The sequence below is a fragment of the Alligator mississippiensis genome, chromosome 3, assembly GCF_030867095.1.
Source record: "Alligator mississippiensis isolate rAllMis1 chromosome 3, rAllMis1, whole genome shotgun sequence".
Lineage (NCBI taxonomy): Eukaryota > Metazoa > Chordata > Crocodylia > Alligatoridae > Alligator > Alligator mississippiensis.
Window position 1 is genome coordinate 153,273,091 of NC_081826.1, and position 27,795 is coordinate 153,300,885.

The 27,795-nt window shown below is 48.4% G+C and overlaps 1 protein-coding gene across 2 annotated transcripts in view; it reads left to right on the top strand.

The window, feature by feature from the left end:
- The window catches only part of CORO2A (coronin 2A), a 94,780-nt gene that overhangs the window by 22,275 nt on the left and 44,710 nt on the right, over window positions 1-27,795 (top strand). The window contains exon 1 of one of the 2 annotated variants that reach the window (XM_006259251.4): window positions 25,394-25,622. The exons of the other annotated variant lie outside the window; for it this stretch is intronic. Within the exon in view, the coding sequence (XP_006259313.1) occupies window positions 25,620-25,622 (3 nt within the window). The 5' untranslated portion in view covers window positions 25,394-25,619. Of the gene's footprint in view, window positions 1-25,393; window positions 25,623-27,795 lie in introns of those variants that run through there. 2 annotated transcript variants of the gene reach the window in all.

Here is a 27,795-nt window from a genome sequence, read left to right on the forward strand (position 1 = left end):
TATCACCCCTCTGCCATCCTGGCGGAGGGCTCTAACCACTGAGGGCACTGACAGAAGTGACACTTGTTGCATGGTCAGCCCCTTGAAAGCACTCTACAGCCATGTCCTGCCAGAGCAGCTGCAGAATGCTTTAAAAGTGCCCAATCATGTGACAAATTAACCCTCATGTAATGAATCCTCAGATCAAGGAGCACCTTCATTAATTTCTGTTTCTGAACTGATTGGGGCTGGGCTGCTGGCTTATGAAGTTGTGCCCTTTGGATAACGCTGGAAGGGCCTTCCCTTCCCGCTCTGGCTTTTTGTAGAAGCTGGGGGAGGAGCTATAAGCAGGGGAGCTGTGTGACTGCCTGCCAGCATGTGGCCTGCTGAAGCCGGCAGGTGTGATGCCCCAAAGAGTGGAGATGGAGAGTGTCTGCCACGTGGGGGCTGGAACAGTGAGGCAGAGACAACCTTTTGAGGCCAGCAGAGAAGCTGAGACTTCTGGGGATGAGGGGAAGTTTTGCTGCAGAGACAGTGATAACTCTTGCCTGTCACTGGAACCAGCCAGGGATGGAGAAGTAAGCACTGCCCAGGGGTGAGAGCGAAGCATTTTAGCAGCTAGTGTGTTTTGAAACTTGATGTTATATTTCATCTTCCCTGATGGTTCTGTTGTAGTATTTTTCCCTGATTATAAACGATGGCCTTTTTTATCCCTAAATTTAGCTGTGCTTTAATTGGGTATGCCAACTCAGGGTCCTATCACAGTTGAATATAATATGCAGCCCAATTCATTGGCATTTCCTACTGGCTGCATGCGGAGTACATGGTCTTTGGTGGCTGGCTCCCTGCATGGCATGCTGGCTGTGCAGGTGTTCCTGTGCACTGTATAGGGAGCCTGGGCACTTCACTCTGGGCTAGGGCTTCCACAAGGGTAGCCAGGCCCCTCTACGTTAGATGTTGCAGCGCTGATGTTGCAGCATTAGTTTCTTGTGGTTCTAGCCCTTAGGGCAGGGGCGAGCAATTTCAGCTAGAGGACCGCTTAACAATTTTTGGCGAGCTTTGAAGGGCCGCAAGGGTGGCCCTGCCCCTTGACAAGCACCCCACCCCGGTCACCATCTTGGGACTGGAAGTTCTGCCCCTAACCTCTGACCTTTGTCACTGGAAGTCCCTCCTCTTGCCCCTGGAAGTACTTCTTTTGGAAAGGGGGTTTGCCATCTTGGAACTGGAAAAAAAACAAATTGTATAATAATAATCAAACATCCATAATAACATATTTTAATTTTATTTAAAAAATATGTTTTTGTCCTGATTTGTGTGTGTTTGCACTGTGTATATAAAAGTGATTCCATAGTATCTCAAAATTAAATCTCACTCTTGTATATTGTGGGGGGTGTGAAGGGGCATGGGGGGTATGGGTGTGTGTGTATGGGTGTGTGTGGACATGGGTGAGTGGGTATGGGGGTTTGTGGGGAAGCGTGGGTGGGTATGGGGTTTGTTGGGGCTGTGGCGTGTGTGGAGGAGGAGTGTGTGTGGGTGCGTGTGTGTGCATGTAGTAGTGAGTGGGGCTCCCCCCAGAGGCACGAGGGTGTGAGTGTGGGGGAGGGTGTGGGTGTGGTGTTTGTGGGATGTGTGATTGTGTGCGGGGAAGGTATAGTCGTGGGGGAGGGTTTGTGGGTTCATAGATTCATAGATGCTAGGGTCGGAAGGGACCTCAACAGATCATTGAGTGTGACCCCCTGTCTAGGCAGGTCCCCCTAATGAATTTGTAGGTGGCCACAAGATCACTTCTCAGCCTTCTCTTGCGGAGGCTGAAGAGGTCCAGGTCCCTCAGTCTCTCCTCATAGCACTTGTCCTGGAAGCCCCTAACCATACGAGTGGCCCTCCTCTGGACCTTCTCGAGTCTGTTAACATCCTTCTTGAAGTACGGCTCCCAAAACTGGATGCAGTACTCCAACTGCGGTCTGACCAATACCGCATAGAGGGGAAGTATCACCTCCTTCATTCTATTTGTCATGCATCTGCTGATGCATGATAAAGTGCGGTTAGCTTTGCTGATGATTTCATCACACTGACGACTCATGTTCATCTTGGAGTCCACTATGACTCCGAGATCCCTTTCTGCTTCTGTGCTGCTGAGAGGGTCACTTCCTAGCCAGTAGATGTGCTGGATATTTTTGCGACTAGGTGCAGCACTCTGCACTTGTCCTTGTTCTACTGCATCCTGTTGTGTACTGCCCACTTTTCTAACCTGTCCAGGTCTTCCTGCAATCGTTCCCTACCCTCCGGAGTATGAACTTCACGCCACAATTTAGTATCATCCGCAAACTTGGACAGAGTACACTTCACACCCACATCCAAGTCACTGATGAAGACATTGAAGAGTACAGGTCCAAGGACCAAACCCTGTGGGACCCCACTACCCACATCCTTCCAGGTCAATACCGACCCATCTACTACTACTCTCTGGGTGCGATCGCTAAGCCAATTTGCCACCCACCGGACTGTGTAAACATCTGTGTCACAGCCTCTTAATTTATTTATGAGAATAGGATGAGATACCGTATCGAAGGCCTTTCTAAAGTCCAAGAAAATGACATCCACCTCTACTACTGTGTCTAAGCATTTTGTGTCCCTCTCATAGAATCATAGAAGTAGGGTCGGAAGGGACCTTGTAGATCTTCAAGTCCGACCCCCTGCCTGGGCAGGAGGAAAACTGGACTCAGTTGACCCCAGTCAGGTAGGCATCAAGCTGCTTCTTAAAGACCCCCAGGGTAGGAGCCAGCACCACTTCCCTTGGAAGTTGGTTCCAGATCCTAGCCGCCCTAACTGTGAAGTAGTTCTTACAGATGTCTAATCTAAACCTACTCTCCAACAACTTGTGGCCGTTATTCCTTGTTATCCTGGGGGGCGCTAGTGGAAACAAGGTCTCCCCCAAACCCTTCTGGTCCCCCCTAGTGAGTTTATAGACGGTCACCAGGTCCCCCCTCAGCCTTCTCTTGTGAAGGCTGAACAGGTTCAGGTCCTGTAGCCTCTCATTGTAGGGTCTGCCCTGCTGTCCCCGGATCATGCGGGTGGCCCTCCTCTGAACCCTCTCAATGTTGTCCACATCCCTCTTGAAGTGGGGTGCCCAGAACTGGACACAGTACTCCAGCTGTGGCCTGACCAGTGTTGCGTAGAGGGGGAGGATCACCTCCTTGGCCCTACTTGAGATGCACCTGTGGATGCACGATAAGGTCCGGTTAGCCCTGCCGACCGTGACCTCGCATTGTTGGCCCATGTTCATCTTGGAGTCAATGATAACTCCAAGATCCCTTTCTGCCTCCGTGCTCTCAAGAAGGGAGTTTCCCATCTTATAAGTGTGCTGCTGGTTACTACTGCCCAAGTGCAGCACCCTGCACTTGTCAGTATTGAAACGCATCCTGTTTTTGTTAGCCCACCCCTGCAACCTATCCAGGTCTTGCTGCAGTCTTTCCCTCCCTACTAGCGTGCCCACCTCACCCCAAATTTTGGTATCATCAGCAAATTTGAACAGGTTGCTTTTCACCCTGTCGTCCAAATCGCTGATAAAGAAATTGAACAGTGTGGGCCCAAGGACTGAGCCCTGGGGGACTCCTCTGCCCACTTCCCCCCAGGTCGAATATGACCCGTCCACCACCACCCTCTGAGTATGACCCTTCAGCCAATTTGCAATCCATCTGACCGTGTAGGCATCAATGCCACAGTCGCCTAGTTTTTTAACGAGGATGGGGTGGTCGACAGTGTAAAAGGCCTTGCTGAAGTCCAGAAAGACTACATCCACGGCGACACCTGCATCCAATTCTTTTGTGACCTGATCGTAAAAGGCAATCAGGTTGGTCTGACATGACCTGCCCCTAATGAAACCGTGCTGGTTCCCCATTCATAAAATGAAACCAGATTGGTCAGGCATGATCTACCTGCTACAAATCCATGCTGGTTTCTCTGCTGCGTTATTTTTCCAGCTGGACTCCCACAAATATGATCCGTCATAAACTTTTGTGGGGTATTGTGGGGTGTTCATGGGAGCCCCCTGCACGCGCCTCCCTGAGGTCAGCTCCTGCCCTGCAACAGCCCAGAGCCTGTGTGCTGTGCGGCGCCTCCCTGCTACTGCCAACAGTGCACAGCCCCAGTGTTCCCCCCACTTGCCAAGGGCAACGTGTAGGGGGTGCACATGGGTGCATGTGCACCCCCTGAGCATGGTGGTGCACCTGCTACAAAAAGGTGCCACTGACACTGTTGCCAGTGCCTGTGGGTGGTTGGTGCTTACCACCCCACCGCTGACACTACTGGCGGTGTCTGCAGGCGGTTTGCAATCCCCACTGGCCACTGCCGGTGGTGGCTGCAGGTGGTCGCCGACCCTTGGTTGGCGCTCACCCCTCCACTGCCAACAGTACTGCACAGTATCTGCAGGAGCTTCTTCGCTTACTGCTGCTGGACTCCTGCTGCTCCTAGCGCCACGCTCCTGTCATCTCCGTGCCCCGCCAGCCGCCAGGGGCACATGTCGTTCATGACGCCCACTCTGCAGCATCCAGCTGTGGCACATTTTGCTGCCCCTGGACATACAGCAGGGCTGGGCCAGCTCCATCTGGCTGCTGCTGCCGCTGGCCCTAGCCCAGGGGTGGGCAATTATTTTTGGCGGAGGGCCGCTTACTGAGTTTTGGCAAGCCATTGAGGGCCGCATGACAGGCACCCAGGGGCAGATAAATATTAATTTTCTAAATTTTTTAGGGGCCCTGTGGGTCAGATAGAATGTCCTGGTGGGCTGCATCTGGCTCGTGGGCTGCATTTTGCCCACCCCTGCCCTAGCCCCACAGTATCAGCAGGGACCAGCAGGTGTGCACGCAGTCCTGATCCTGTGCGCCCCATCTTTGCTCTATGCTTGCCTGTTGGGGCTGAGCAGCAGCAGTGGCAGCAGCGGCAGCTGCCAGGCAGGCTGTTGCTTGGAATGGGGGAAAGCAGTCCCTCCCCTTAGTTGTTGCTGGGCAGTCCTTGGTGCAGCCACCTGGAGCCTGTGCCGTGTCGCTCCATGTCGGGCTGCCCTGCATCTCCGTCACACCTGCCTCTGGACTGCACTGTGACTGCTCTGCACTGTGACTGCTGCCATGCTGTGCAGCCCAGAGGTGGTGGTGATGGAGACACAGGGAACTCTAGTGTGGCGCAGGCACTGGGCGACTGTACCAAGAACTGCCTGGTGGCACCACTGCTGGCACTTTCTGCTATAGCCATCCGGAGCCCGCATGGGGCTGCCCTGCAACTGCTCTGCGCTTACACCACTGCCCCACAGGGCAGCCCAGAGGCAGTGGTGGAGCAGTGTAGATGCAGGGCAGCTCCACACCGGCTCCAGGCAGCTACACCAGGAAGCACTGGCAGTGGCAAGGGGGAGGGGCTGCTTTTACCCTGTGCTGAGCAGCAGTTTCTCTCTTGCGCTGTCGCTGCTCAACCCAGGCAGGCAAGCCTAGAGCAGGTGTGGGGTGCGCGGAGTCGGGGCTGCGTGTGTGTGCTGGTCCTCATCAGTACTGTGGGGCTGGGGCCAGTAGCGGGCGGCAGCAGCCAGAAGGAGCTGCCACTGCCTGGACTGCCTAGAAAGCAGTCCAGCTGCAGAGCTGCCCCAGCCCTGCTGCATGCCCAGGGTGCAGCAGGACATGCCATGGGACCTGCTGCAGGCCAGACAAAGCCCCGCTGTGGGCCAGATCTGGCCTGTGGGCCATATTTTGCTGACCCCTGCCTTAGGGAGTTACCAAAGTACCTCCTGGGTCGAATCCCCATTCTGTGTAAACTGGCCTAACTCCACTCTCTTTACCAGAGCTTTGCTGATTTAGACTCATCCAAGAGTTTACCAAGGTGTTCAGAAGGCTCTTAGCCATGAGCTCTATGTTACAAATATATTGCCATCCTGATATTCACAGGTGTCCTTATCACCAGCCTCACCAGTGAGAACAAAGACCGCAAGGGGTTGGAGACTGATCTTTCCCTGTAGGAGCAATTCTGACCAGGCAGGGCTGAGACTTGTCAGTGGAGCACTGGTGCAAAGCCTGGACAGTACTGCACTGTTTTGTAGATAGATGTAGAATTCCTTGGAGCTATCAATCCATTCTCTGTCTGTAAACAGCAGGAAAATCATTATTTTTCAATATGAAGAGGTAGTTAGCTGTGTTAATTTGAAGTCAGCCAAAGGCAGGGCAGAGTGGCACCTCAGAGACTAACTGGTTCAGAGAGATAAATTTTCATAAGCAATAGCCTACTTTGTCATATGTTATGAAACTTCATCATAGTAGCTGTTGCCTACAAAAGTGTATGCCTCTGAATCAGTTAGGCTCTAAGGTGCCACTTTGCCTTGATAGGGCTTTAACAGCTAATTGCATTAGACCTCTGTACCTTCTAAGGGCAAAAACAGCTCTGTCTACAAAGCTTTCTAGTGCTAACAGGGTTTTAAACTATATGGACTCCTTCCTGCTCAGCCCCATTCATTTTTATTTTGCATTTTGAACTTTAATGTTTTTTAACCAAGGAAGTTTTATTAAGTTTCCTGAATAATTAAGTGGATGACTGCCAAGAAGTGAAAGCTTTGTATCATGGAGTTTGCCCTCCCACTGAATCCTGATAAGAAGTAATATTTTCCTTGGTGCCCAGGTAACAAGCATGTGTAGAAGAAAGCATTGTCTTCAGAGAATGCAGACAAGTTAGTTTTAGCTTTGCCATTTTTTTCTGGCAAACATTGTTTAGGCTGTCTCAGAGTAATGGAATTTAGCAAGGGAAATTGGCTTTATCAGTAATTCAGATGGCAATGACAAACCAGCAGAAAGCCTGGCTACTTTCTTGGTTTTGCTTGCATATCATGCCTGGCTCAGAGAATCACTTAAAGCTCTCTTTGAATACCAACTCTCCCTCAGACTGCCTGAGCAAAGGCCCCTTCAGTACCTGGGTGCAGGGTGGGTGTTGAAGAACCCTGTGTTCACCTGCAGGTTCCACCATACTGCAGTCAGATTGGGTGTGTTAGGCAGGCTCTCTTTGGAATTACAGTTCTTCTGGAAAGAGCCTACTGCCTGCAAGTGTAGCACTAATTCCTAAGGTCTTTCCTGTGCTAACCAAGGGTGTGCTAACTAAGTCATTAGAGCTATCACTGCACCTTTTTTAAAGGAAGTCACCCATGGGGTATTTGAAGGGAAAAAAGGATCTGTTGGCTGTGACTATAAGTTCAAGTAGAGTGTAACCTACGTATGGCATGGTCTGCTCAAGTGCAGATACTAGGCATAGCTCCCCACCACATTTCAGCTCTAGGTCAGGGTACCTCCAGTGGAATCAGTATAATAGCACTGATGTGAAATGGGAGTAGCATCAGGTTGTCACTGTGGCCTCCTCCTACCACAGGCACCTTTAAATCTCAGTCATGCTCTTCAGCATCTGAATTGTATGCATTAATTTAAATTTCTTGATGGGTTTTGGAAATCAAATATGAGACAAGAGGCCTTGTTTTCCATGTGACGCCAGTATGGAGAAGATACAAGCACCTTGCTTGCAGGTCCAAAGTTAAGGGTAGGTGGAGCAGTGGAGTGGATGAGTCAGAGCTCCTGTCCCTGGGATCAGCGTAGTTTCCATGTGAAGTGGGATTTCTCAATCTGGCTGTGGTACATTTTAGTGAATACAGTTCTGCACATGGACCAACACCTACATCAAAGGTGGAAAAAATCTGACCCATGGAGGGGCTTTGTCCAGTCCACAGAAGGTCCCTTGGTCGTGTTTGCTCTAGGCACTGTCGGGACGTGGTACGTCCTGCCACCCCTTGGGCACGCAGTGGGGCTGGGGCAGCTCTGCAGCTGGACTGCCTTCCTAGGCAGACCAGGTGGTGTCAACTTCTTCCATCTGCCACTGCTGCTGGCCCTAGCCCCACGGTACCAGTGGGGACACACCACAGCCCTGGCCCAGCGTGCCCTGCACCTGCTCTGGACTCACCTGCTCATGCTAAACAGTGGCAGCAGCAGTGTTGGCCAGACAGAAACTGTTGCTCAGCAAGGGGGGGGGGGGAGTGGCCCCTTTCCTTCGCCACTGCCTGGCACTTCCTGCTATAGCTGCCCGGAGTCTATGCTGGGCTGCCCTGCGGCTCCTCTGCACTGCCACCGCTGCCAATTAACCAATCAAGTCACAGAGCCCTCCTTAATATACTTTATCATGCCCTGGGTAAAATGAAGGCATCACAGGTTAGCCACACTGGGGAACATTACATGAAGGTTAGGTACACATTTAGGAGGTCAAACACTTCACTTCAAGGGGCAAAAAGGTTATAATCCTAGGGTCTTATTTACACTAGAGAGTTATGCTGGTAAAGATTTTGCCAGCCTTGTGCCAGACACAGCTAGTCCAGGGAGAGCATTCATACTGGGCCCCTTCAGTTCACACCGAAGCAGGCTGTCTGGGAAAAAATGTGCTGGGAGGGAGTCATCCTAGTGTTGTCCCTTCCATGTTCAGGCATGTTACCTTGTGGGAAATTGCTGCTGTGCACTGTGGGGCAGCTGCCTTGATGAGACAGCTCATGCCTCTCAGGAAATTGTGGGTATCTGGCATCCAATGTTAACAATTTGTTATTTTCCTCTATAATTAACTGCTCTCAAGTATCATTTGCCAACACACTGCTGAAAACATTTCCTACTTGTACTTTCCTGAGATTGCAGTACAGAAAGAGATTGTTGCAGATAATGTATTTGATGGAATTTCTCTGTTGGTGCTTGCAAATGATCTGTGGACAGATAATATTTGTATGGTATTTGTTCTTTATTTAATGCTGTTTGCCAAACCGGTCCTACCAACAATTCTGTATCTGAAGTAGTTCATTGTAAGTCTTTTATATTCAAGGCATGAGACATGGGTCTGGATGCATAGGTCACATGGTAATAGTTCTGTTGCCTGATTGGAAGTTTCTTTTTTTAGGCATCCTTCCATGCAACAAATCTCAAAATTGTGCTCTGGGAATCCTCTCCAATATTCATTTAATGTTAGCCGTGCCAGTGAGGATGCCTGCCGCTGAACTACAGGAAAACCCAGCCCTGCTTCAGCAGGGTACCTTTGCATTGTGAATAAACTGTCAGGGAAGATGGCTTATTTGGCTGTCTGCCAGCCAGCATGTTGCAGTCCTGTCCCATAAGGTGCGGTTCACTTGGAGGAGCCAGGAGGGAATGCCATGCTTATTCCATGCTCATGCAAGCACCCCTATGTTCAGATTGCTTAGAGCTAGCTTGAGGGACCTGGCCACTGAGCAGCAGCCTCTGGCCCCAGCCAACGGCACTGCCATTTCAGGAAAGAGGACAGGTTATTTCTTCTTGTTTTGGGAATTCTGGCACAGAGGCAGGAAGATATTATGTCACCAGTTTCATAGCCTGCTCTGTTACAGGCTAAGGCAGGACTCCTTAAGACTGCTTGAGGGATAAAGCTTGGCTGAAACACTCCAAACTCCAGCGATTCCTAGCAGCTAGGAGTAGATTCGATCAGAGCGAGGGTGCTTTCCATTCTGCCAGTTGTTGGTGCAGAGCCAACTTCCTTGGACCTTGCATTGAGGAGACCTTGGTAAACCCAGGAACTTGGGCCTTTGCCTCCTAATGCTGCCTACAGAGCATCCCTGTTGCACCAAATGGCTTTCTGGAAACCCCCCTTTTAAGGCATTTTCATCACAAAACAGGCCAGTGGATAAAACAAATCTCTAGCAAGCATAGGCAGCATTACTCCTGAGCTACTGCTGTGGAAGAGGCTTGTTAGGTGTGGAGTTTTCTCATTCAGTAGGTGCTACGTGCTGTGAAGAAACCCATGTTAGTTGTTTACCATTTATTGTTCTCATTACTGTAAAACTTCACAGCTAATGCTTGAGCTGGCTTGGTTGTCAGAAGTGACAAGCACATGTGGTATTTACAGCTCGGGGTTATTGAGTAGGGATTATTCCCCCCAGGACCAAAAACTGGCACTTCCTTATGGCACTGTACTTGAATAGCAGACAGGGTCTCCTGACACAGGGAAAACCCTGGACCAAATCCTCCTCCTACTGATATGAGTAGGAGAATTTGGCTTTGCCTTCAGCAGGACAGACTTTGCCCAACAGCTCACAAATCTTAGAAGGTGGCAGGAACGAAAGTTGCAGCAGGAACCATTTTCATTGTATTTCTGTACAGACCTTGGTGATCCTTGAATGGAGCCTTAGGTACTACTACTACTACTAATAACAGTTCTGCCAACCCTAAACATTAACAAAATCATTAGATTGTCTTAAAAGTATGATTTTTATCAATCATAAATGTTGGGTCCTTTTAACTTGTAGAACTTGAGATAAAAATCCTGAGAGTTGGCATCACTGAGAAGCTGCGCAGGTCAATAATTCTTACAGAGGCATTTTCTTCTGTGTATGTGATATGCATGTAGATACATCCAAGCTAGTCTTAAAGTGGCTAGCATGGTAACCCAGAAGTGTAGCTGTGGCAGCACAGAGCTGCAAAACCTGCTCAGAAAATGGAATACATACTTGGAAGGTTCCCCTGCATTGCTAGCAGCACCAGATCTCCCTTGTTTGAAACCAGCTCTGCTGTGCTTATCCAGAGGTAGAGTTGGGCTGTTACTGACTTGGAGAACCCTCACCATTCACCCTCTTGTCTTTGGCTCAGCACCCACTCCAGCACCATATGGGCCCACAGTCAGAGGGTTGGGAATAAGACCTCCCACTCCAAGAGAAACACATAAAATGGGGACATAGATGTCTCGCCTTTATTTGAGAAAGAAAGTAGGAGACAAACAGGGTGACCCTTAAGTATGGCTCAGCCCCTGTGTTCTGAATTGCGTGGGCTAAAATACTGACATGGAATTAAATATGGAAGCCCAACAGCAGATTAAAAAATATGGGAAATCTAAAACTGTGTGTGAGAGCTTTGCGAACCCACTGCCTTCAAGCTACTCTGGATAACAGGTATGTGCAGCACCAGGGAGGCCTCCTGGACTTTGATCAGTGCTTAACGATGTCTCTGGCAAGGTATGTTTTTCTCAGCTCTTGTGAGAGTAAAACCATAAAGATAAACAATCTATTCACTCAAGAGAGTTTATGAAAAACATGCATCTCAGGTACTTCAGCAGGATCAACAAGCAGAGCTTTCCTTCTAGGCTGCACGTAGTCAAACCCCTATGGGCTGGGACTGGTGGTTCAGCCAGTGACGCACCTCTTAGCAACTTCAGCACACACTAGGATCATCACGGCCAGCTCCTGTGGAGTGCAAGAGCCTCTTTCCTCCCCAGAGCGATGTGCGCAGGTAAATACAGAACGTATTGCCGGCTGGGGTACATTCCAGGACAGCCGACCCCACCTATGAGACATAAAGGTCAGCCCTAAAGGAGATCTTAACTATATTCATTCAAAACTCCTTATGCCACAGCATGTCTTTCTGGTGGTTCCAGAAACGCTGGATTAGGGTACACTGCAAGTCCAGCTTCTACCCAAAAGTCTTTGATAGGGAAAGCTCATGTTCAGTGGGGTGGCCGTAGTTTCTTTGATGAAGCAGCCATTCCCAATTACTCTACTTGCTTATGATCCCCCACCTCTTATTGTATTAGTGCCAGCAGGAAGGAAGGGAGCTTCACAGAAGATGGGCCAAAGTCCTCTAGTTTGTGGCAGCATAAGCTAAATTAACTCAATAGGATGGCAGCAAAAGGACGATTTGTCCCAGTAACTCTAAGCAGACTGGGCCTGATTTACCACTGAAGCTGCCCAGATAATCCTATTGATAATGTTGCTCTGGGTTATGGGTAGGGTCATACAGTGGTTCCTTAGGCCTGGTGTTTGGAGAGCGTCATGCATGCTCTTCTGTGACTTCCTGTTTATTATATGTAAGATCTCACCCACAGGGTCCAGGGCAGCTGCTGCTGAAGTTAATGAAAGCTGCATCAAGCCCATAATATATTGAATACCTACAGGAATTGGGTATCATTATCATTATTAATGTTGATCATAATAACAATAATAGATTTCCATCTGACATCAGTCAGATGCTCATTTATGGTAAGGGTAGTAAGGCTCCAGGGAGGTATTTGCAAAGGCATTTAGCCACAGTATTCACCCAAGAGATGACCAGCCCTAAACTTATCTGGGCTTTTAATAACTGAACATTATCCTCCTTTGTCAGTCTGCTTATGCTCAGGGTACCTGACCTACTTTTCGTAGGAAGTAATTTTTATTTTTAAAATGGCCTGGATTATTTTTCTCTCTAAGACCTGGTCACCTCTAATAATTTGGAAAGCTGGTCCTGGAAAGTAGTCCAACCCCAGTAAGTGCTCCTCACTTTCCCAATATTCAGTCAGCTACTACCATGAGGCTGCCAGGAACAAGCTTTTCCCCTCTCTTCTTGCCTCCCCCCAGCACATCCCCACTGCATATTGCAGAAAGTTCTGAGGGAATGCCAGAAAGCAGGGCCTTTCACTGAGTTGTGTAAGGATATATTGGGGTCACACAGATTTAAGTGGTACATGCTCATTGGCAATGTGTAGAGGGTGCACACAGGTGCATGTGCACCCCCTGAGATCGCCCGTGTACCCCCTGGAAGCGCCAGCCACAAAACCAGACGTGTACTTCTGGTTTTGCTGCTGGCTCAGTGATTGGCTGCTGGAGGACCCTCCTCAGTTGGCGATCTGGTGCCCCCGAGACTCAGGAGGCACCAGTCACCCATGTACGTGCTTCAGTGCTGTGCTGTATCTGGGCCCAAGGATTGGAGTTAGCTGGAGAGAATAACTGACATTTTATACATGGCGTCTCGTGAATGTTGGCGTTTGAAATGGAAACTTCACAACATGAAGATAAAAGAAACTAACATCAACAGTGACCTATCCTTTCTAAGCCTATGCAAGAAACACAACATCATTCCCAGAGGACTGAACATCTACAATCCTCTGACCACCACACAGAACTCCAAATATGCTTCACGACTCTGCAGGAGAACTTCAGAAAAACTTAGAAATCATCTCCTTTACATACTCTATTCCAAAATAAATCACCTCAAGAAGGAAATCAACACATACTTCAACAACCTACAAGAGATGAATCCGGATATCTTCCCAAACATTATACAACGTACACAAAAAGATTACCAAAGATTTATTACACCATCCATCCAACACAAAAAGAAGAAATGGAACCAATTACTACAGGAACAACTGACCCAGCCACAAAACAAACCTCAGAAGAACAACGCCAATACTATACAATGTTCCAACATCATACTTGATGAAACAGAAGAAACCAGTCAACCCTCTAATATTATCAGTCTCTCCATGCACACACTTACCAAAGCTGAAAAATCTGTCCTCCCCAAAGGCCTTAATTTCTGTCCTGAAAAACACCTGAAGAAGATACTACAATGTGGAGAACTAGAAGAAATTTTCTAACACCTCTGAAGGAGTATTTCCACAACCAAAACGAATCCACTTTCAACACAAATTCATCTTGTGACAACATCAATGAAAAAATCGACACCAAAAAATCCCCCAAAACCTCAGATTGGACACTTTACAGTGGATGAAATTCAAACCTCGACTACTACATTGACTGCTTCAGAGAAAGAATGAACAATGAAATACTCAGCAGCAAACCACTATAACAACCTCTCTCACTCAAAAAGAAGGGCCATTGACTCTCTAAGATCCAACCACCAAATAGTAATAAAACCAGCACCATGAAGACTGCATAAAAGAAGCCAACAGACAACTCTCTGACACAACCTACTATAAAACACTAGAGGAAGACCCAACTCTCCTTTTCCCCCCTCATTCTCCTCCTCCCCCCCTTCTCTGCCTATTGTTCTCCTAGTTTCCACCTATTTACATTCTCACTGACCTCCTGCCACACTTTTAGCTTCTTTCATTCCTTGGAGAGCTCAGAACAACAGCAGAGTCTCCCTATGCCTGAAGAAGGGTGCCTGTGCCCAAAGGCTTGCAAAGAACTTTGTTCCAACTACTCAGTTGGTCTAATAAAAGATATCACATCTACCCAAAGAACCTTGCCTGCTTACTGTGTATGTGTATGTGAGGGAGAGGCATATGGTGAGGGGAATGATAATGGATGGAGGCATTTCTGTCCCAGAAGCCCATTAGCCAAGTGATAAGATTTAAAGGAGGGGTTGCAAAAGCTATATCCCGTGCTGTGTTTTGCTCCGGTATGCATGGTTGGTCCATGGCCTGCATAAGTCCTCTCCAAGTTTCCAAGCGCCCAAAGGGAAATAGCTGGCTAGAAAAGAGAGTACAAGTTACCTATGAATACTCCTGTCCTGATTGTGTACTTGGTTCATTGGAACCGCCTTGCCCAAGAAAAGGTGTTTTTTCTAGCTGAGTACAATTAATTTTAATGAGAGCTAGTGCCAACTGCCAAGCAAGGACAGATGGAACAGGAAATTAGAAAACAGCATTTGAAAACAACTGTGAAAGCCAAAGTGTGGCAGTTCTCAGCACAATAACAAAATAACTTTTCACTGTTGACTGTCCTACTGACCAGCTTACAGTGTAATACTTACTGACTGAATAGTGAATCAGCACATGCACCATGCCTTTGTGACTGTCATGTATGGTTGAGAAGTGTACATAATAGCCTGGGGTAGAACATTTAAAAGCAGTGTGGGGAGTAACGTAATTCTTCCACTCTCCTTGAGGGAAGGAGAATATCCTTTATGTTACTTTGAAATTTTTTCTCATCAAAGCAGGCAGAACTACCCCAGCATGTACCATACATGCCCTATCTCTGGAAAAATCCATTATAGCCGATAAGGAGCTGGCCCTGCAACTCTCCCTTTTCAGGGGAATTACTGGTAGGATTTTTATAAAGAACTTTTTAGGATTTTAAATTATTGTAAGTTACTTATTTTTCAGAACCCTTATGCTCTAGCTGAGCAAGACTTTAACCCAAAGTCACTGCAGCCAGCAGACTCACATCCACCTTTATTCTGACCACGGGCTATATTCTGCCATCAGATTCCCTCTGTCACTGATCTGTGTGCATATCACAGTGCTGAATCTGACCCACTCTTTACCTTGCTTTCCCTTTGGTCAATGTATGTATGTACCCTGAACCAGAGCTTCCAATCAGGAGCAAACTCTCTACATCTTTCTGGACACTTCTGCCTAGGTCTGGTGAGCTGTATTACAGTGTAATCCATGTGGTGTTTGCATCATCTTTGCAGTGTTGCTTCCTGAAGCAACACTGGAAAGCAACACTTATGAGCTCTCAGTTAAGATGCTTCCCCTACTGCCACAGAAGGGACAGGTATTTTATAGAAAAGCATTGCCCTTGCCCTGCACGTGCTGTGGTCTGATGTCAGAACTACACATAACTATGCAATTACCTAGCCGTGTTCTGATCCCAGCTTGGTGGTGCTGTGGGTAGGGAAAACTCTCTACTATTCTCCAAACTCAAACTTTTGGCCTTTCTGGCCTAACACAGTTTAAGGCTGGAGGGAGCAGCTACATGCATCTACTCTTAGCTGCAGGGAGGGTCAACAATCATATCACCATAGAGATACTGAAATCAAGCACTGGGACCTTTTGAAAGCTCACACCCTCTCTGTCAACAGGCAGAATAGACTAATTGGACATGTCCCTTCTCTCTCCTGAAGAAAGCCTACTTCAGGAATAGCTGATAATGAATGGTAAGGTACAGTTTTGTTTTGCTCCGAGTGCTGATGGGCCCTATAAACTGAATCCCTCAGGTCATGAGATTTGCAATGCCTATGCTTGAGTGGCAGAGAGAAAACCAGCAGCCAAGTAATGCAATGATAACTTAATTGCCTTAAACAAAAAGTCTCCTCCATTAGCCTGCTATTTAGGACAGCAGTGCACTTCCTTGAGACATCAGTAGGGGTCTTCTGAAAGCAGCTGGCTGATTTCAGAGCCAGATCCCCGGGCTGGCCACCATTTTCCGGGTTGAGCACAGTGGGGCCCCTCATACCTCTGAGTGGAGTCCTGCCCCTCCACAGAGATTGCCAGATGGCCCCAAACCACACCTTAAATTGCTTAGCAGTGTTTATCTTAATGGCTTGTGCATGATTAATCAGGGGATTAAGCCAGTGGAAGCCATTAATTGATGCATTATTAAGCAATCTAAGCACTTATTTAAACTATCTTATTAAAATAAAGCTATACACAACATGAATTGTAACTAATACCAACTATATACACTTCATTAACTAACACCAACTATATACACGGTATTAAAGGAGTTTACTGAAACTGAAGGCTAACCTTGAAAAAGGCAAATTCATGCTAGCTATTAAATGTGATAATGCTGCATCCAGTCACAGTTGCTGCAGACATTCTCTGTGTCTGTAAGCTGAACACTTGTCCATACATTGAGATGGCACGTTCAGTATTCACTGAGCTCATTGGAATGGTGAGGAGTGTCTTCCCAGGGTGTAGAGATGTGGAAACTGGGCACAGAAAGAGCTCCAGTATACAGGCACAGGCATCCGGCACTCTTTGACAAAGTTCATGTAAGCAGCATGCTCGTTGTCATTTTCTTTTAGCCATCCCAGGAGTGTTTTCAGCAGCTGAGGGTCACAACTCATAACAGGCACCTGGTTGGGGTCCAAAATGTGAACAACACTAAGGAAGGTGGCAGCCAGTTGTCTGAACCATGGTGGCAGTGACAGACCACACCTGTAGTAATGGTTCAGCTGAACAACTATTGCCTGGAACAGGTCCCTTCTGCACTGGTTTTCACAAGGACAGCTTGACAGTGCTTGCAATGTCCTGTCTTGGACCCAGCTTATCAAATCCACCAACTTGTGTGTGTGGTAAGTCACAGCCTGTCAGTCTTCAAACCACATTAGAAGTTCCATGAACTGGGGGGGCATTGTCACCCACAAATATCACTTGATCTTGAATGTCACCTCACCTTAAGATATCATGGCGTTTAAGCATACACTGTGTGCTGAGTGTTATTTCCAGCTCCTTGCTCAGAGACTGCTGGTAGTACTTCATATGCTTGGCATGGTAACAGACCACAATGAACCATGAATTCCACCTTGTGAGCACAGGCTCTGGTGGCAGCGGCACAATGCCATGTGAGTCCCTGCTTTCACTGGTGTACCAGACCTTATGGCATGGATAGTACTTGAAGGCTTTCTTGAAGGAAGACACCAGGCTATCCACATTGGGGAACTGCATGCACTAGATGTCACTTACTAAAGACAGAATGTGTGCATTGCAGGTGACATGAACTGCATTGGACAGCATTCCTTGGAGCACATCGGAGAAAGCCTTGCACATGTACATGGCTTCCCTGGCTGGCCCTGGACTGGGTCCTGGATTGAGCTGACTGTCATGGGCTCAATCTTCTGATTTGTTTCCTCCCTGCACCACATCCTCCACTGAGCCTAAATTATGGACTTAGCCTCTAATTTGCAGTTCTCCTGGCAGCCAGGAACCAGCATGAGATTGCCTTGTGCATGCTGTGCCAATCTTTCTTAGCAGTGCTAATGGGTATCGGGGTACTGCTGAATACTTTGGCTTCCATCAGGGACATTAGGGCTCGTCCAAAAAAGTGGAATGGGTTTCTCAGTTGTGATCCACCTCTTCAGTCATTTCTGCTTAGTCCTTGCATGAACTCTTACATTTTGGCCTAAAAATGCTTGCCCTGCTGTGGCATAACTTAAATTGACTCCTCTCTGACTCTATTAATCAACACAGAGGCCTTCTCATTGCAAAATAGCCACATTCACCTTTAGTCCCAATCGGAAGTAGTTGTGGGGGCAATTACTAGTAACACTTGGGTTTTTCCAGTGTCATCCCCCCAAATCCTACCCTTTCCTTGCTCAAGAGGGCATGCAGTAGTTTATCTTTTCAAAGGATCAGCTGTTGTTTTTTTCCCTCAAGCTGCCTAAGTATTACTTCAGCAGATACATCTTCATTAAGTCTTTTCACAGAGAGTGCTGCCCTGTGGACATTAACAGTAATACCATTCATTTGAGTACTTTCTGCAAGATGTATAGGATATTATCTTTCTTTACTGCCTTAGTTATTTAAATTAAGTATGCATTTTTCATTTGAAAAGCTAGCCTCCTTTTCTGTAGGGTTTAACATGCTTAGAAGGCTCCATCTTTTTCCTGCCCTGGGTATTTCCAAAGAGCGAATGCATCCCTGAGCAGGAAGTGCTAGATTCTATTCCACCTATTGGGCATCTCAGTAAATTTAGGTGTCTAAAAAGTGTGATTTTATTCCACCCTGTTCAAGTATTACTTCAGCAGATACATCGTCATTAAGTCTTTTCGCAGTAGCTGAAGTGCTGAAAATCCATTAAGCAGACAAGGTTCCTTGGGTCCTGATATCTTTTATTAGACCAACCCGAATGGTTGGAGAATAGTTTGTAGCCGTGTTGGTCTAAGGACATAGGCAGAATCTGATATCTTTTATTAGACCAACCCAAATGGTTGGAGAATAGTTTGTAGCCGTGTTGGTCTAAGGACATAGGCAGAATCTGATATCTTTTATTAGACCAACCATGCATCTACTTTTCAGTATTGCCAACTCCACTGTGCCAAAAATCATGAGATGAACTGTTAAAGTATTAAGAGATTGGCACGTAAATCATGAGATGCTGTTTTTCAAGTGTGTGTGTGTGCATGTGTGTGTGTGTGTAGGTTATTTGTGAAGGTGTTGGGGGCTGTGGGTGTGTGGGGTTTGGAGCCTGGGGAGGGAGGGTCCCTGCAAACCCTGGCAGGATGTGGGTATGGTGGTCTGTGGCTTGGGAGTGAGGAGCAGAGAGACACTGACAGACACACAGACAGTACCCAGCTGGTAAGTGGAGGAGAAGGTGGGGAGAGGAATGGGGGGGGGAGGGGCAATCAGTGCCCCTGTGGTAAGGGAGGGAGTGGGGCAGGAGCAGGGCAGGGGTGAATGGAGCACTGGAGCCAGGGCAGGTTGTCCAGAGGCACAGGGGGAGGGGCGCAGTTCCCTGTAGCAGCATGCACTCACAGGGGAGACCTGGGGGCACGTGCCTCCTGTGGGGCAGAGGTGGGCTGTTCACTATGGGCTGGAGCCCTGTGCCCTGCTGCCTTGCCCCAGGAGCTCAGCCGCACAATGCTGTTGCTGCCTGCCAGGTGGGCAGGGGACACAGGGGTTGCATGGCTGAGCTCCCGGGGCAAAGGCAGCAGGGTGCAGAGCCCCAGCTCACAGCAGGCAGCCTGCCTCTGCCCTGTGGGGTACACATGCTCCCATGCCTCCCCCGGGGGTGTGTGCTGCTGTGGGGAGCCAGGCCCCCACCCCGCACCTCTGGACAACCCGCCCCGGCCCTGGGGCCCCATTCATCCCTGCTCCTGCTCCTGCTCCGCTCTCTCTCTCACCGCGGGGGCCTCAATCTCCCCCCCCCCCCCCCCCCCCCCCCCCCCCCCCTCCCTTTCCCTCCATTTATCAGCTGAGAAAATCCAGAGATCTGAGGGTTGGTTCTGGAGATCGCGAGTCAGTTATTTTGATTTTGAAATCCCAAGTCTCACAATGATTTCATGACAGTTGGCACTACTGACATTTGCATCTGACCCCTGAGATTATACGTAAACAAAAGAGTGAGGAGGATGATGATGGATCTTTTGGAATAACTGTTTTTCGGGGACTCAAGCAGGGTTGAGCAGAATGGTGCTTAAGTGCCTAAGTCCACTTACGTGTCTGATAGGGGCGAAGCGAACAGTAAGTCACCGATATGAAAGCAAGAGAATTGCTTGGCTTTCCCTTGGAAGTGAATCCATTAGGAAATGTTGATAGGTGTTTTACAAAGAATCCCTTTGCAGGGCTGACTCGGCGTGCCTGAGAAGAAGTGCTCTGTGCCAGGAGTGCAGACACGGGGAACTCAGTGGGACTGCTAATCTGAGCACAGGTCCTTGTCCACAATATTACTGTACAACTCGGCAGTAAGAGATATGGAAAGGACTCTAACATATAGTTCCTTCCTCCTCAGTGGGTAACGAGTCTGCTACCCCCTCCCCCGGCCTTATGCTTCTTATGCCTTCTCTCCTCACAATAGGCTTCTGGCATTTGAGGTATCAGCTAGTGCCATGTGACATGATATGTGCTCAGTGGTGGCAGATGGCAAGTGTTGGGCAGCCTGTAAGACAAGTTAGCCTCTTGGGACAGGTAGCAAGCAGAAGGGAGCCATGCAGAGCTGTGGGTCTGATGTCAGTCCTCACGAAGAGCAAGGAAGTGCCCTGCTTGAGTGCGTGAACGCGCACGGTCAGGTTACTCCTATGCCTCGCTCACATTTATAAGGCCCCTGTTGTCCAAATTCCTCCCTGGTGTAACTCCAGTTGCCTCGGTGCTCTCATATGAGTGACACAGGACACCTCCTTCCTACTAAACTTGCTATGGTGTTCAGAAAGATGAACTAAAATGGTGGATCAGACTACATTGTATCTGACCTTTTTTGAAGATGTTATTTGCTGAAAGAACATTTGCACATTCAAGCATGCTAACAAATGTGAACCTGAGTTTTTGGAAAATCAAGCTGCTATTGATTGGGTTTTTCTTTAACACCCAGACAATCACAGTATACTTCCTGTGTGTCCTGTGGACAAGATCTCTGCCCAATGAACAGGCAAAGGCTTTGCTCTGCACGGGTGGTTTCTGAAGCCATGCATTATATTGGAGATGCTCAATGACCCAAATATAATCTGCCTGTTTACCTTAAAACAGCAGGGTAAGAAGATAGTTCATTGGGCAGATGCATTGGCAAATTGCAACACTGTTTCCTTCCAGTGTCCAGTTAGTTATCATCCTGCATCCTAGTTTTCACTGTTAACCCCCCCCTCCCCCGCCCCAGTATTGTGTAATTAAAAAACCTCAAATCTGCACTTTTCCATGATTAAAATGAAACGCCACCATAGATATAGGTATCAGCTGAACACGTTTTATTGATATATTTAGAATTTTAAAGCAATTTGGAAGCCTGCCAGTGCCTTAATCATTATAATCAAATTCTAAATATCTATATATTTTGGCATTTGGTTTCGGTTTCTTTATCATGGAAAATCAGAGCTTCTCCTCCCCCCTTTGCTCACCAGGATGCAGGTGCAGCTGCAGTTGCCCTTCTCTCCTCCCTGCTGTCCCCATCACCCCCCCGCTTTGTGGCATTGATCAGCTCTGATATGCCTGGTGCTCTGCCCCTCCCCATGCTGTTGCCCCTCACTCCTGACTCACAGTCCTCCACTCCCCCAGCCGTGTTGGTGCCCCTCACTCCCTACCCCCAGCTCCCTGGCCCTGCCAGTGCCCCTCACTCCAGATCCACAGTTCCCCACCCCTCCAGCCCTGCTGGTGCCCCTCACTCCCGACTCATTGCTCCCTGGCCCTGCTGGTGCCCCTTACTTCCAACCTGGCCCTGCTGGTGCCTCTTACTCCCAACCCACAGTCCTCCACCCCACAAGCCCTGCTGGTGCCCTTCACTCCTGACTTGCTGCCCCTTGTCCCTGGTGATGCCCCTAACTCCCATCCCACTGCCCCCACCCCCAGGTCCTCACCCCTCAGTGCGTGGGAAAGTGGGCACAGGCAACACCATAAGTGAGGTGTCGGGAGGGCATGGGGAACATGTGTCTCCCCTGATTTCTGCACTCACAGTGGGGCACAGGGCTGCAGCCTGGTATACTGGCACCAGGCAGTGGTGGGAGGGAGCACTGCACTGCCATGGCTGCCAAGGTGAGGTACTCCCTGCCTTCCTGGCAGCAGCAGGGGGTCACAACTCTGCACCGCTACTGGCAGGAGCCCTGCTCCAGCCGCACCACCATGGCTGCCAAGGTGAGGCTCTTGTAGTGGCAGCAGCGTGGAGTTGTGCCCCCCTGCTGCTGCCAGACAGGCAGGGGGCACCTCATCTTGGTGGCCATGGTGGTGTAGTACTCCTGGCAGTGGCAGCGGCAGCACTGAGCATCCCCACTCCACTCTGCCCTCCCATGGTGGGTCCTGCCTACTGGGCTGCTGAGGTGGCTCCTGCCTGGTGCGAGTCTGACCAGGCTACAGCTCTGTGCTGCGTACCCCGCTGTGGGCACAGAAATCTCGGGGGGGTACACATGTCCCCCCATGCCCTTCAGATGCATTGCCTATACTCCTGCTGCCCCGCCATGTGTCACCTATGACCCCCTCGCCCCCATAGACGTACCTGCAGGGAGCTGTTGGAGCTGCTCTCCACCACGGTGCTTGGCTGCATTGCCAGCCACATGTATGTGTACACATGAACATGCATGTGGCCCCCTGCCTCTCATTGCCCTCCTCCTGCTCCCCACAGCCCCAAGCAGCCCCTTGCAGGCTGGAAACCTGCCAGCCTGCAAAGGGAAACCTGTGGTTTCCCAGGTTTTTCTCCTTTAAAGGAGAAAATCCATGTTTTTCTGTGGGAAATGGAAAACCTGGATCCCTGGTTATCATATCTCCTTGTAGCTATAACTAATCTGTACCTGTCTAGACCCAAAAAGCCCTGTCAGGCTCCTGTGCATATAACTGGCATCCCTGCCTAGTCTCAGCATTGGCGAAAGAACAAAACTCCCCTCTGCTCTTCTGTGCCTTCCTGCAGGGAACATCCCTTATCCCCGTTGCTGGAGGAACCACAAGGTACTCCCTGGGAGTGCATAGCCACAGGACTGAAAATAGGCAATGTGCTTACCCAAGTTTAATAGAAGCAATGCTCATGAGATACAGAAAATCCCACCTCAACCACTGAAACTCTTGTGGCATCAGCAGCCCTGAACCCAATTCTTTCCAGTCATTTTGAAGGCTTTTAGTAGTCAGTTTTAGGGGCTATCTTCCTTCATTTGCAAGGTTCCTCTATGAGTTGCCACGCTACCCTGCCATAGCCATAATGCCACCTCTCTGCAGCCATGTCCCCAACCCCACCCTATTGTCACCCCATTGCCAACAGCGTGTCAATTTCTATTCTCTCATTGAGCCTCTGTTAACCAGGGAATTCCTGTGCATGGTTTCTTTTTTTAACTCTCCTTTGACAAGCTATGTAAATTGGCCTTTTTCTTTTTATATTCCTCTTAAACTATCCATACCATTCTTTTTCCATCCATTTCTGCCCGTGCACCCATGTTGTGGTTTGCCTAATGACTTACAGTCAGAAGGAGCATATTAGTTTTGGAACTTGATATTGGAGCCACTCATTTCGTTGTCTCCTTCACACAGTCCTGTTCCATTATGTTTTCAGCTACCTTCAGTTCTTTCCTCCTTCCTTCTTGTCAATGGAGCCATGCAATTAGCCCATAAAGTAGGGACCACAGCCCACCTGGTGGTCATTTGAGAGAGCAATTTAGGAAGCCCTGGGGTAGCCTCTGTCATAAAAATAAACAACATCAAAGAGTGGTGGGCGACTAAAAGAGTGATTGCCCCAGAAAGTGAGGGCTGCAGGGACCCCAGGGGCTTCATGGCCACCTCAGGAGAGGCGCCTTGTGACACTGCCCACATCTGAGTTTCATGTTCACTATGTTATACATCACTAATCTGCTTCTAGCCTTCATGTCCACCCTTAGATCAATCTTCATCCAGTTTATGCCCAACACTGCCAATATCTTCTGTTTTTCCATTGTTTGTTTATTGGGAAAGCAATGCTGACATTCTCTTGTAATCTCATGATTCCAGCAACTGTAGCTTTAACAGAAGCTCAGGACACAGTCAGAGCTGGCAGTATTGGTTTTTGTGGTGATGTTTTCTTTATCGACCACCAGATTTTTGGATTCCTGTTCTCTTAATTGGTTCTGATATATTTTTCTGAGCTCTCTACATTGCTAGTACTGTCTCACAAGCAGAGTGAAAAATCATATCAGTGCTTCTTTGAATAATTGTCTTTGCAATTCACTGATAACCTGGTTTTCTTTGATTAAAAAATCACCAATTCTCAATTAAAAAACCCCCAAACCTGTGTTTTTCCATGATTAAAATGAAATGCCACTATATATATATATAGAGAGAGAGAGAGGTATCAGTTGAACACAAAGTTTTATTGATATATTTACAATCTTAAAGTAATTTCGAAGCCTACCAGTGCCTTAATAACTATTCTAATATTATAAAAGCCTAAGTGTGTCTGTCTGTCTGTCCGTAATGCTTTATTTGTGCTATGATTGGCTGACAAACAGCTAATCAGAACATGAAGAAGCATTCTGAGAGAAGGCAGCCTGCTGCCATGATGGTGGGGACACAGGGGACAGAGCTGGCCTCGCTCCCCCCGCCCTGCTCCCTACATGTAACGTAGGGGGGAGTGGACCTGGGCCCAACGCGGAGGAAAGGGAGCGGTCCCAGGACCAATGCAGGGGGGGAGAGTGGGTGCGAGGAGGGCAAAAGCCAGCCTGCTGCAGGGGTGGGGGGTAGGGAGGGGAGGGGAGGGGATGCACAGTAGTGGGCCTGTCCTGACACAGCTGCAGCAGCGGCTGGGGGAAGGAAGGACTGGGCTGTGGCAGCCCAGCTTCTCCCCGCCCTCGGGCCCAGTCGTCCCCCACATTGGGCCTGGGCCTGCTCCTCTCTTCTCCCCGCTGCTACGGCAGGGAGGGGGAGCAGGCCCAGACCCCAAGCAGCAGGAGGAAAAGGGGAGTGGGCCCAGACCGGGGGGGCCCAGGCTCTGTCCCTACCCGCTCTCACCCACCCCTCTGTCATTCTTGATGGGCAATTGGCTAGTAATAAAATAATTTCTAAATACCTATACATTTTGGTGTTTGATTTTGGCTTTTTTTATCAAGCAAAATCAGAGCTCCCCTTGCCCCATTCACTCACCAGGACATGGGTTCAACTGAGGCTGTCCCCCCTGCACTGCTTTGTGGTACTGAGCAGCCCTGATATGCCAGTGCCCTGTCCGTGCCATTGCCCCTCACTCCCCATCCACAGCCCTCTGGCAGGTTCTTATTGTTATGTGTGAACAAGCTGAGAATAATTCAAATGTTGCAAGGTGGCTATAACTTTAAATGTGGATGAAGCAGTGTTAAAGTTGAAGTTGCTGTGCTACATTTTAATCTTTTGTCTTTGGTTCTTGCCTTTTTAAAACATTCCCCTTTTGAAAGAGTTCCAAGTTGACGTGTGTCCACACCCATTGTCAGGTGCAGCACATGGGATTTCTGACCTTAAGGACACTTTTCCTAGTGTGAACAGTGACTGCTCTCATCCTAATGTGCCACATGTCCAGCCTCTGGCAGCATTAGCCAGACCAGTTTGTGGGTATGGTTTTATTCTGTGCTGGGCTGGAAAAAACAGAGGGAGGAGGGCAGTGGTATCAGAATTGTAGCAGCCAGTGGAAGTAGCTGTCACAGGCTTGGTAAGTGAGTTGTGTTGGCTGCAGTGAGACTGGTTAGTCACACAGGGAGCAGGCAGCAGATAGCCTGAGGTCAGAGGTAAGCAGATTTGCAGTGTTTACCTGACTGGCAGGCAAGGAGGGAGTGCAGCCACACCCTCCCAGGCAGGGTTTCAGGTTCCTGTTTCACTCTACAGACGTACACACATGCACACAGAAGCTGGCAGATGAGCGAGTGCTGTCAGGAGGGCTCACCCCAATCTTGGATTTCTGCTGGTGGATTTTTAGCCCCTTCTTATTTTAGCTAAAGAGATGGACAGACGGTAACACCAACAGGATCCAAACTATTTATTCCACATCCAGACGATCACAAACTCAGTCAATGGTAAGTGGATACCGCCGAAGCTGACTGTGGCATCCACAGACCCTACCCCTGGGTAAATGTGCATGTATGTGGGGGACAGCCTTCTATGTGAATTGCTTTCTACTCCAGGCCCCTTGGGGAGACCCTCTCCATGCACAGAGGGGCTGAGTGATAGTGTTGAAGGATTAAAGTTTGGGCTGCAAACCCATTCTGAATTCAGCTGTATATTGGAAGGGCTGGCAAATGTTCAGAGGACTGAGTGGACTGCCTTGTTTTTGCCGGCAGTGGAGCACTTGACTCCAGTACCTCATCACTTGGCTCCAGTATCTCAGCATTTTTCAGCATTTTTGGGGTAGTCTGTGTGTGTGTGTGTCTCTGTGTATCTCTCATTACACCTTGATATGCAAACAATACGTGGCAGGGGATCCACAGTCTGGCACCCATTTATCTAGAAGTGGGGTTTTTACTTCTAGATTTGTGAACTGGCCCCTGCTTTACTGTTGCTTTGTCATACAGTTACTCTACTGAGCGGTTTGCAGAAGCTAATTAAATGTCACTACAGTGAGTAAGCCAAGGTTAAATCAGTGCAAGAGCAGCCATTTAGCAATTTGCATTGATTTCAGTACAGCAGCCTAAAGCCTGGTTCAGATTCTCTTCTGCATACAGCCCAGGCCAAGGCAGAGTTATTCCCACTGTTGGTGTGCCTTTTTCTTCCTGTGCTTGCCAGAACATGGCCCCACCCTCTCCATGGACTTGGTCTGGAAGGGAAGCGTATTTGCTTTGATCTTGACTTGCCTTTGTGCGTGTGACCTAGGAGATTCCCACTAACAGGTCTGGGGCCTTGGGCTGTTCAGCAGGGCTCTGTGGATAATTGATCTTCCACTGCTGCCCTACCTGGGGAGAAGCATGTCTGTGGTAAAGTGCAAATGTTTTCCGTGGTCTCAGAGATATGAAAAAAACCATGTTGGGTCAAACAAAAACCTTTCATTCTGGGAGTTTTTGAGCCCCTTTTAACCTTGTAACATAATTTTGGTGGCTTGGGGTATTAAAAGCAGAAGGGTTTAATTTTGAAAATGCCAAAACAAATGGGAAAGCTGTCAGCCTTTAACTTCTGCTGCAGGAGCTGCCTGTGGTTCCAATCAGCTTAAAGTCCACAGTGTGTAATTGTGATTATTGGTGAAGGTCCAGCTCTACACACCCCCTGTCTATGATGCAGGTAAAATACAGGGCCCAGGTAACAATGCCTTATCACTCACTTTTTTAAATCAGCCCTTTTACAAGCCAAGCCCCCAGTAAGCTACTAAACCTGAATGAGGACAAAGTGAAAACCATGCAATATCCTCCAGGTCTAGCCCATAGATTCTTTTTTGAGGTGCTTACAGTCTAAGGCAGGAGTGACCAAGATACGGCCTACTGGCCAAATCCAGCCTGCATGTCATCCGACCCACAGGACTAGAAATCTGGTGGTGGGGGAGCAGTGACAGTGTTAATTGCCGTGACTCCCAGAGTGGCAGCAGTTAAACCATCTGCCATTCATCATCCTGTCTTCAGATTTTAGACATGTGAGGAGCCCCACAGGAAAGTTGATGCAGCTCCACATGTGGACTGAACCTGGTTACCAGATCAGGCCTGTAGACTAGCCCCACACATGCTAGATCCAGCCTGCGGGGCCAGATGAAATTGGAACCACTGATCTAAGGGGTAGATTCTCAGTCGGTGAAAGCTATGAGAACACCACTGAAGTCAGAGTTAAGTAATTACAAGAATATTACAGTGTTCCTAGCCCATACGACAAATGATAAGAGTATGTGTACACATGTGTACATATGTGTTCAGTTGTGCATGTGTTAGGGTAAAATAATTCTATACGTACAGCATATTTTATATGTTACAACACAATATTTTTTTTTCAGTGACTGGCTGTAAGGCATAAGTACATATATTTGCAGCAAACATTCAACAGGTAGAGCTAAATTATAAGCTTCAAGGTCAGTGGTATACAGATGGTGGTATGACCTGCTTGCAACCATTTCATTTTCATTTCATTTTCACTCTGCAGATCCTGAGATCTTGGGTCGGGATCTCTGGCCAGTAGGGAATGCCATTTCTTAGAAATTGAGTTTGTTTTCTAGCCATTGTGATAAGACATCTTCCTTTTTAGGGAATTGTTTCTTAGAGTTTATGTAGCAAAAGG